The following is an 11,877-nucleotide window of genomic DNA, read 5'->3' on the forward strand; positions in this document are numbered from 1 at the left end:
AAGTTGACAAAACTCTGCCAGAACTGTCTCAATCCTTGTCATTGTAATTTCATGTTCAATCAATATTAAAATAACAATATTGATAATATTATTATTCAATATGATGTTCAATCAATATTCGAATTCTGTACGAATTGAATGGAAAAAGCACTACAAGGAATTGTTGTTTTCTGAGAATGCACCCAAAAAATGCGCCTCCATATCCAGTAGACCCAACTCTAGATAGGAAAGGAGTTGCTTCAAGCGTTGCAGAACATCAAAAATAGAAAAGCTGCTGGATGGACTGAATGGTGAGTTTTCAAGAATGGTGGCCAATTATTAGAGCTGAGGTTCCCAAACCTGTTTAACGAGTGTTGGAGAAAATGTCAGATTCCAAAAGAACAACATTTTTTCAGTGAAGAGAATAATAGAGAAGAGAAGAGAATTCAATATTGAAACGCACATGGCTATCATTGATTTTGAAAAAGCGTTTGACAGAGTGGATAGGTGTCATTTGTGCGACATTCTTAGGGAGAGAGGATATCGCCTGCATCTGGTGAATGTGATAAAATCGCTCTACAATAAAACGCAAATAATAATCAACACAGGTTGGATCAACTAGACGAGATGATTATAAATCAAGAAGTTAGACAAAGGTACAGCTTATCGCCCATTTTATTTAACATTTATGTGGACCCCATATTCAGGGAATGAAGTTCAGAGTAGCTTCAGGAATTAAGCTACAGAATGAGGAATACCTGAATGCGTTATTGTTTGCTGATGACTTGTGTATTATACAAGACAATCAAAATGACCTGCAAAAATAAGTTCATTCACTTAATGAATATGTAAGGGATATAATTTGGAAGTTTCAATGAGAAAAAACTAAAATTATGGCATTCACAGGAGAATAATCCAACCAGGTCTAAATTGTATATTTGTAATATATTTGGGATGCGATATCAGTTGTAAAGAATAATTGGACATTGAAAAGAAAATTGGAAAATTTCAAGTGGTATCTGACAATATTAGCGGAACCATGGGGAAGAAAGCGAGGAGAGATACCATAGTGAACTTTTATAGAATAATGGCTGCTACTGTCCCCCTCTACGAAAGTGAGTTGGGGTAACAACGACACCATTTGAAGGGTCCGTCACAGAGACAAGTTCTCACAGAGACAAGTAGTGTTTTTGAACGATATTAGTGTCACAGAGACAAGTTTCATAGGAACAAGTATTTTTATAAATGGCAGTCTCATAGGGACAAGTTCCCACAGAGACAAGGTGAGTCTCACAGAGACAAGGTCAGTCTCACTGGAACAAGTAGTGTCACTGGAACAAGAAGAGGGGTAGAGGCTCATTCGAACAAGTGGAGTGTCACAGAGACAAGGTCAGTCTCACAGGAACAAGGTTGGTGTGGTGTGTTGCCTACACATGAAGATGAAGGCATTCCATTCCCTCTAATAAATTGGATTTCATCTGTTTTTTAATATATATACATATATATTATGGTGACATGAATAGAATGACTGCCTTTATTTTTCTTAGAGAGCGAAGTTAGGGCGCAGTCGACCCTCTCTTACACTCAACTGTCTATCAAGTATTATAACAATACAAGAAATAATACAAATAATATGATTAAAAACTAACAATAGTTAAGTTATCTACTTATTTGAAATAATAACAAATTTTAAATTATTGAAAAGAAAGAGAAAAAAATTACATTGAAAAAAATACATAGCAATGCTGAATAATAGTATTTTCTGAACTTCATCACTTTAGTAAAAAATAAGACACTACAGAATACAATACAATAGGCCTACATAGCAACTGAAGTGTTTGCTATACATTTCATTTCCTACTTGTTATCACTAGGCTATGTAAATCTCGAAGTGGATGAGTAAATTACATTATGTTTTATTTAAATAGTAAAATAGAATCTTCCTTCAATTAACAAACAACGTGACAAACAACGCTCCTTCAATCCACGTGACATACATATATAAATATATAATTTACATATGTGAATAATGTGGTGACATCATTTGATGCCAGCTTTAAACGTTTCTCCTGTGGGAGAAAAAATAATGATGAATTTAGTGGACTGTTTAGTGTATCTTGGACATTTAGATTCAAATCTACATAGCATTTGATTCCCCTTTTCATCCAGGATATTTGTGGTTTCTTAAAATTTCGATTTATTGACCGAGCGAAGTGCGTTCTAAGATTCAAGTCGACGGCTTTGCATTTCTCTTTATGTTTATATGTTCCGCAATTACGGCGAAACGCAGCAATAGATAACCATGAAATTTGACAGGTATATTTCTTTTTAAATTGTGCCTCGACGTATATAAAAGTTTTTTTTTTGGAAATTTTGCATTTCAAGGTTAATACAATAGGTAAAGTCTCCTTCGAACGCCAATATTACAGTAAAAATCAGAATAGAATCATCCATAATAATTCAGCTGTTGAGTGGATTTTTAATTGCATGCAGTAACGCATGCAATTAATAACGGAAAGAAAACATAGTATTTTCTCTCGAAATCAGCTTTCTACTCAGGCTGACCTGTTGCCAGTGTGTTGAAGGAGATTAGCTCTTGATGTTAGCATATTTTTGATACACTAACCCCAACGGCCATTAGCCGTTTTCACACCGATATCTTGCCGACACAACATACAAACAGGATTTACTCTCATGGACAGTATGAGACGAGGCTGTGTTTTATAACTGCGCGAGGTCTACTGTTCATAGAACTACTAGTCCAGGATTAAAATGTCGTTTTACCAAAATCATCAAATATTTGATAATTCAATACAATGATACATGTACAAATGTAAAGCTGACTAGCACCGAGTTAGAATCAATTTAATCTTAAATAATTTAAAATATATTTCAAGCTGTTAGGCTTCATTTTATTCATTGAACACCTATTTTATCATTATGGGTTATCAGAACCTATTGGAATTTTGTAGATTGCCTTTAATGAATAAATTGAGTTCCATGTAAATGTATTATTTCTACCAAACTCCAAAATAATTATTTCAATGTGACTTTTAATTGTTCAGTCAATATCAAATAATTTTGATACTGCAGTAACTTATACATAAGTGATATCAATGTAAGAAAGAACAGATTATATACTTCTAGATGAATGAAACAATATTGGAAAGATATTATACAACGGTATTTGAATCCACCTCTGACTGTTACTGTATGAGAGTACCACCAGTAATTTATAAGTTTTCAATTCGTCAAAAGAGTGGTTATAGATGAAATAGTGTATTCAACGGTTATAATCTTCTTCTATCTATATTTTTTCTTCTTATCATTGTTCATCTTCTTCCTCTTCTTCCTTCTTCTTCTTCTTCTTTCTTCTTCTTCTTCTTCTTCTTCTTCTTCTTCTTCTTCTTCTTCTTCTTCTTCTTCTTCTTCTCTTCTTCTTCTTCTTCTTCTTCTTCTTCTTCTTCTTCTTCTTCTTCTTCTTCTTCTTCTAGCTTTGTCCGGCAAGGACTGATTCGTTTTTGTATTATGGAGTCCCTTTTGTATAAGGTACCAAGAACAATAACAGGGATATTTCCAGGGCTCTAGAGAATAATGATACTAATTCCCTCTGTCATTTTGCTAAGTTGAAACGTGTAGCAACGTGAGTTGAAATGTATATTTGACCTAAATTTTTGAAGGCTGATCTTCGAATTGATAAAATGATAGAAACATGATCACAAGCAAATCCCTAAGAACATAATGGAGATGGAGACTATTCCTTTTAACATAATCATGTTTCCTCATCATTATCACCATCCTCAAATGATACGAGTCGATCCATTCGGCGTATTCACGCCGATCCATTTCATCTAGAAATACCATCATCTGAATATTATGGTAACAATGAAGTGTGTGCAGAAAATCTCACTGACACTGACTGTACAACTGTGAGATTAACTATTCTTAGTCAAGGACTCTAAAAGACTCTCTGTTGTGAGGCCGGGTGACATAATTATTCTCAAGTGACGTTTTCATGTGAAAATTTAGATTTTTCTACCCTCACAGGTTTTTACCTTGAGCATTATTGTTCTAAAAAAATTGTGTATCATTTTGTTCTTATATGTATGTGAATAATGTGTGTGTATTTATTTATTTTTGAGTATTACAATAGTGCGATAATATCCCTCTAGCTGTAAGCTATTTGAGGGATATATAAAAATAATCCTTTACATACAATAAGAACAATCAATAACAATAATAATATTTCTTAATTACCTGATTATATTTCTTCATTTTTGTAACTGATTGTTCTCTTTTGTCCATTGCACCATAAATTAACTTAACTTAAACCGACTTAACTAAACGAAATAAGACTTATAAAAAAAGACTTTACTTGGTAAGCGACAATTAACAAGATAATCACTCTGGGATATTACCTAATGTTACTCACTCTGAACATAAATATTCATTAAACCATATTATATCTTCATTGAAAAACTAAAATTATTTTAAACTCAAAAAATATAATAGATAGTCAATAAAAAATTCATAAACTGAAATAAACACAAAAAACAAAACTCAACTAATTTCCTGAAACTAATCAAAATGATTTATCCTTATGAAGTGCACTTTGAGTTTTGTTTGAATCTCATTCCTACTCTGTAACATTGTCAGCTCTAATGGCAATGAATTCCCGTGTGGGGATTTGCCAGTTACCTCCATCGGGCGCGTCCCCGTGTGGAATCGGGGGAAGCTCACCGGCCCTGCAGCCAGCAGCGTCGGGGGGTAGTGGCGAAATAAAATAGTCACCGTGAAACAAAAACTGGACTGGTCCTCCAGGTTGGGGTTGGCGTAGGGCCAACAACCCTTCCCCGGAAAAACTCACACTCGTTGCGAAACCCACAACAAAGCCTCGGATTGGACAGGATACTCGGATAAATAACAGGAACTCGAACTCAAATATGAATAAGGAATTACGGAATAAGCGTTCAAAGATTAAAATGAGAGAAATGGATTGGAGAGTGGCAACTTGGAATGTGAGAACGATGCTGGCACCTGGCAAGATGAAAGAAGTAACTTCAGAAATTTTACGCTATAAGTTAGATATAGTTGCCCTGCAGGAAATCAGGTGGCAAGGTGGAGGGCAGATTGATAAAAAAGAGTTCTCTCTGCTGTACAGTGGTCCGGAAAATAGAACTGGTTATGGTGGTACTGGCTTTTTCATCACTGCTGAAATGAGAAAGAAATTGCTGAATTTTGAGCCAATATCAGAGAGGATGTGCATGATTAGGCTGAAGGGGAGGTTCAGGAATGTAACTATAATATCGGTCTATGCCCTACAGAGGATGCGGATGAGCAAGCAAAAGAAGATTTCTATGATGTATTGACAAACAAGATGGATCAGATCGGGCAACATGATATGGTACTGGTGCTGGGAGATTTGAATGCTCAGGTGGGTAGAGAGAGTGCAGTGAGGACTGTGGCAGGAAACTTTTCACTTCATGATGAATCGAATAATAATGGCTTCCTACTTGCACAGTTTGCTGAGAGCAACAGGTTGGTTATTAAAAGCACCAGTTTCCCACATAAAAGAATTCATCTGGGCACGTGGAAAGTACCAGGGAGTGAAGTGGTAAACCAGATTGATCATGTGTTAGTATCTGCCAGCATGCTTCAGGAGTTCTAGATGTGCGTACAATGAGAGGTCCAAATTGTGACTCTGACCACTTCTTGGTTAGAGCTGTGGTACGATTCAGGCTGGCCAATATACGCAAGGAAAGAGGAATAAGAAGATGCAAGTGGGATATTGATAAGTTGCAGGTAGATGATGAAAGGCAAATCTTTCAAAACAATTTGGAAGGGAAGTTTATGCAGAATAACATGGAAAGGGTGAATTTGGAGGTGCAATGGGAAAGGATACGGAATAGTTTAGACAGTGCTGCTCAAGAAACCATAGGAGTGAAGGTAGTGGAAAGAAATCAGGAGTGGTTTGATGACGAGTGTGAAGAAGCTTTAAGGGAGAGAGATGAAGCTAGGAAAAAATGTTGCAAAGGAACACAAGAAATGCTAGAAATAACTACAATGAGCTAGAAGGAGAGCAAAATCAATTATAAGATCCAAAAAGCGAGAAGCAATGAAACAAAGGTACTAAACTTAGAAACATTGAGTATATCTAACCAGAGCAGAAAATTATACAGGGAAGTGAATTGGTTCAGGAAGGGTTTCAGGCAAGATTGAATGGGTGTAAGGACAAAAATGGATGTGTTGTTAGTAATGAGATGGTTCTAGAGAGGTGGACTGAACATTTCGAAGGAGTGCTGAACGAGGGGGAAGAAGAACAACCAAGCCAGGTGTTTGAACCTCTTGTGAGAGAAGAGGGAGAAACTGCAGAACCCACCTTTGCTGAACTAGAGAAGGCAATAACAATCCTGAAAAATAACAAAGCTCCTGGTGAGGATGGCATACTAAGTGAGATGATCAAGAAAGGAGGGGATAGATTGAAGAAAGAGATCTTTGAGTTGATTTTAATGGTCTGGAGAGAGGAAAGAATGCCAGATGACTGGAGACAAGATAATCTGTCCAATTTTAAAAAGGGAGATAAAATGATTGTGATAATTATCGAGGCATTTCTCTGCTTAGCATTGTATACAAGTTGTTCACAAATATACTTCTGCAAAGGCTCATCCCATATGCTGAGGCGATATTGGGCGATTACCAGGGGGGTTTCAGGAAAGGCAGAAGCACAGTTGACCAGATTTTTACATTGAGGCAGGCAATGAGAAGTGCATAGAGCATGACATAGTTCTACACTTGCTTTTTGTGGATTATAAAAGAGCATTTGATAGTCTTTGCAGAACGAAGTTACTTGAAGCCATGAACAATAACGGTTTGCCATCAAAACTAATTAAGCTGGTGTCGGCTACCCTGAACGAGACATACTCTAGGGTAAGGATATGCAAGTCTGTTGGAAGGCGTTTTCCTGTGAAGTATGGAGTAAGGCAGGGAGACGCTCTCTCGGCATTGTTGTTCAATTTAGCTCTGCACGAGGCAGTAAAGGACATTGCACATGAAAGTACTGTTGTGAATAGATTGTGGCAGGTCTGTGGATACGCAGAGACTTGTCATAATAGCAAGAACTGTGCCGGCCTTGAGAGAAGCTTTCACTCTACTGGTGAACAATAGTGTGCCAATGGGTTTGAAAATCAATGAGGCCAAGACAAAGTATTTAAGAGTGTCACCAGCCGTAGTTAGGGGAGCTACTAGAAATATGAAAATTGGACCCTACACATTTCAGCAGGTGGATGACTTTGTATACCTGGGAACGCTTGTGACAAGTAGTGGTAAGATCACAGCTGAGATACAAAATAGAATAATGGCAGGTAACAGGTCATTCTATGCAAGTATAAAGTTATTCAAGTCTCGACTACTATCAAGAGCTACAAAGTGAAGTTGTATAAGGCATTAGTCAGGCCTGTAGTATGCTATGGCTCTGAGACTTGGGTACTTAATGCTGGTGACATGGAAAGGCTACGAATTTTTGAAAGAAAGGTGATAAGAAGGATCCTTGGCCCTGTGTGTGAAAATGGACACTGGAAACGGAAAAAATTGTGAAATTGAGCGTTTCTTGGGCAGTGAGGATATCGTCAGATTTATCAAGGCTGGCAGGATTAGATGGATAGGACATATGGTAAGGATGAATGATGAAAGAGTTGCAAAATGTATATGGAGGGAAAGGCTATACAATAGAAGAAGAAGAGGTAGGCCTAGGAGTAGATGGACGGATGATGTGGAGAATGATTTAAGGACGCTTGGAGTTCGTAACTGGAGAAGGCAGGCACAGGATCGGGAGAGATGGAGGGGCTATGTCTGGGAGGCCAAGGGTTGTAACGACCTGAAGCGCTGAGGAGTAAGTAATGGCAATGAATTTAACAGAAATGGTATTCTGAATTCTGGAGCTCTTTTACCATAGGCATTATTATATCTCTGGGTTCTACAATTCCTATGTCTCAATGTATATTCTATTTCGTTCATTTCTCTATATTCGTTCTTATAGTAGTTACGTGACAAATCTGTGAACCTGGCTAAAGCTTCCACCGACATAATTCCGAACAAGTGACATTCAACACCATTAAAAAGTGTTTTTATTAATCTTTCTACGGCCCTATGCAGTGGCTGTTTTATATATTTGGGTGCTAAATAATGGATGGTGATTCCGTAGAAGAGAGTGCTCTGCACCATTGAGTAGTAGATCATTCTTTTAGTAGTAATGGGAAAGTGATAGCTAATTCTTGAACATTTAGAAAGAGCAGCTCTCATTATTTTCAAAAGTGGTCTATTATGGGATCTGAATCTCATATCATCATCAAACATTATTCCTAAATGTTTTAAGCTGTCACAAAAATCAAGTTTTTGACAATCACATCCGTTCATGTGTGGATTATCTAGACATTCTGCTTTATGACCAATTAACTTAACAAATTCATTCTCATTGACATTAAGTCTCTGATTTCTGAATACTATTACTCTAGTCTTTTGTGAATTTAATTTTAAACTATTATTAAAGAAATATTTAATTGCCAAATCCAGATCTTTCTGCATTAAACCTAACCCTTCTCCTAAATCTTTATGTATCATATATAAAATATTATCATCAGCATATTGCATAACTTTACTTTTAAATTTAAGGCTTGCGAAATCATTTACATAAATATTGAATAAAATCGGTGATAGTATGCTACCGTGAATCAATCCGCATGATTGTTCATAACTGCTACTAATGTAGGTACCTATTCCAATTTGCAGAGTTCTCTCCACGAAATAATTACTGAATAACCTTGGTAGTTTGCCTCCAACACCTATTCTTATTAATTTCTGAATCATGCTTTCATAATTAACAATGTCGAAAGCTCTTGTCAGGTCGGTTGCTACAGCTATAACAAATTTATTTTCATTTAAAGATCTATTGATGTCACCTGTCATATTCTCCAATAAATCAATTGTCGATTTTCCGGGGATAAAACCAAATTGACTCTCATTTATTATTCTATGTATGTTTAGATGTTGTTGCAATTGTGCACCTATGAAATGCTCAAGAATTTTCATGAAAACTGAAACCGAACCCACTGGCCTGTAACATCTCATATCTTTCTTTGAACCTTTTTTGAAGATTGGTCTAAGATGCGTTACCTTCATAAGTGGTGGTATAACTCCAGTCTCAACAATTCTGTTGACTAAGTGTATCAATATCAATCTCAAGTAAAATACATTATTGATTAAATCTTGTGGTTTGATCTTGTCTGGACCTGGTCCTGATTTTCTGTTTAGTTTATTAATGACCCAATAGAGTGATTCTAAGTTCATCTTTTTGAAATTCATACTTAATCTTTCTCCTACTGTATAATTTCCATAATTAAAACTATGTGCTAAATCAAATTTTTGTCCTATCATCCCATCATTGATGTCCTCAATTGCTGATTTGAAATTATTTTAAAAATTTTCTGTCAAGTCTTGTATGCTTTTATCATCTACCACTTCAAAATCACTCTTTATTGAATCTATTATTGTTGGTTTTCGTTTTTTATTGATAAATTGATTGATAATTTCCCAAGTTTTTTTTGTGTTATTAAAATTTTTAGAAAACAATTTATGGTAATAATTTCTTTTTTCTATACAAATCTTATTAAATTGATTTAAACCGTTTTAAATTGATTCCTTAATTCCACATTATTTCTATCTCTCTTCAACCTTTGCCATGCGAGATTTTTATTTTCAACCAATTGCTTGATACTGTTATTAAACCAAGGACTCTGTTCTTGTTTTTTATAACTTGGTTATTATGTTGAACAATAGAAAAATTGAATAGTCAAGATTGATATCCAGTTCCTCAAACTGAAAATAGATGCAGACGTGGATAACAAAAAAATTAGACATACAGTAGGCCTACTCCTCATATGCAGTTTCACAATTCTGTAGACGAAGTTAGAATAAATCAATAGAACAGTGAATTTCAATAGTGTCATGTACTATGGAAAAAAAATGAAAATGGTACTGGCTCAGTAGAACAAGTAGAATAGCATAGTACAGTCGAACCGCTGTATAACGAAGTCGATTATCCCAAGAAAAAATTCGCTGCAGAGAAGTATTCGTTATTGAGAGGTTCTGTCAAGAAAACTGCCACGATCCTATGGATCTTATAATATCGTATCACGGCGGTAAATAAATGAATATGGTACATATAACATATCATCGCGAACGTAGGTAGGGTACTTATTAGGCCAATATTAATATGGAAATTTGAAAATTCATGCTGTTTGAAAAAAACATGTTTTTTGAATAATTATAGAATGTAATAAGTAAACTCACCAATTTATTTTAAGAAAGCTTGATTTGTACTATTAGTGGAGTTTAATCAAAGTACATACTCTGTAGCAATATCTTTCAACTCTTCACACTACTATTAGATGGAATGCAAAATACGGTTATTTTGTCGATAACTACACTATAAATATCAAGTTTCCTATTTTTTATTGTTTCATATTTGAAAAAGTGAGTAATTTTCTGTTCAATTTTGCATTTGAATAAAAAATCATGTTCGATAAACAACTCACATCTATTCAAACAGTCAGACATGTCTGGTACACTATTTTTCAGTTTTAATCCTAGCCTGATAATTTTGAAAGCCTCTAGAACTTCTTGATCTGACGGATTCTTCTCCTCAGGTTCGTCACAGCTATCATCATCATAGTCAGTTCAAAGAATTGAAATGTATGACAAAAGCAAGAATGGGGAAGTCCAGTCGTTCACCTGCCTGGTCTACAATAATGACAAGTTCTTGGAATTCAATATCCAGTAACTTGCGTTCAATTTCCAACATGTGTTTCACCCTCTATTAACTGTCTATCTTCTTCCTACCTGAATTGCCATTATTTTCAGTCTATTGACCTTTCTGCTGAAACTAAACAATTCCTTGAAAATAACCAACTGCTTCCAATACACACTACACTTTGTATGTTGAAGTCAAGAGAAAACTTTGTTGTTGAGAAGTCCGGTAAATAAGCAGCCAAAACTCTGAAATGTCATGGGACCAGGTAAAAATTCGTTGTGTAGAGCATTTCGTTTAATGGAGGTTCGTTATGGAGAGGTTCGACTGTACTTTAAAAAGAACTCAGATATCCAGAGTTTCATTGACCGAGCGAAGTGAGGCTTAAGATTCAAGTCGACGGTTTTGCATTTCTCTTTATCTCCAAATATTTTTATGTTCCGCATTTACGGCGAAACGCGGCAATAGATTTCAATGAAATCTAACAGGTATGTTACTCTTTAAATTGCGCATCAACATATATATACAAGGTTTTTTGAAATTTTGCATTTCAAGGATAAAACAAAAGGAAAAAGAGTCTCTTTCAAACGCCAGTATACCGTAAAAATCAGACTATAGAATCTATTATTCATCATAAATCAGCTGTCGAGTGGATTATTGATTGCATGAAATGACGCATGCAATTAATATCCCAATGTTATTTGGTAAAAATCAGCTGTCGTGTGAACTATTGCAAGCGATGAGGCATTCAATATTGATAACTTGAAGTAGGTAGCTTGTTATTTTCTCCCGACTTTTCTCTGCTTTCAACTCGGTAAGTAGGTACTTCAACTCGGTATGATAGTAGTTGTTTACAACAAATTATTAGCATTCTAATTATAATAATTATACTTATATCAATAATTATTGACGATACATTTCAAACAGAGTAGGGGTAAAGTGAGAGTTCTGAAGAAAAGCTGAAGAAAAGCTGCCCCAAAGCTGGAGAAAAGCTGCCCCAAAGCTGCCCCCAAATCTGCCCCAAAGCTGATTCTTGGTTCTAACCTTGCCCAATTCAATGTAATCTGAACTAACTTAACCTAGCCATACCCCTAATC

The 11,877-nt window shown here is 35.6% G+C and overlaps 1 protein-coding gene across 1 annotated transcript; it reads left to right on the forward strand.

Annotated features, from left to right (window-relative positions):
- The first annotated feature begins 6,239 nt into the window (after window positions 1-6,239).
- LOC120351023 lies at window positions 6,240-6,728 on the forward strand. Its single transcript, XM_039426872.1, has one exon. It carries the CDS (start codon window positions 6,240-6,242, stop codon window positions 6,726-6,728), a length of 489 nt encoding a protein of 162 aa, XP_039282806.1.
- The last annotated feature ends 5,149 nt before the right edge of the window (window positions 6,729-11,877 follow it).

The sequence above is a fragment of the Nilaparvata lugens genome, chromosome 1 (genome assembly GCF_014356525.2).
Source record: "Nilaparvata lugens isolate BPH chromosome 1, ASM1435652v1, whole genome shotgun sequence".
NCBI classification, from domain to species: domain Eukaryota; kingdom Metazoa; phylum Arthropoda; class Insecta; order Hemiptera; family Delphacidae; genus Nilaparvata; species Nilaparvata lugens.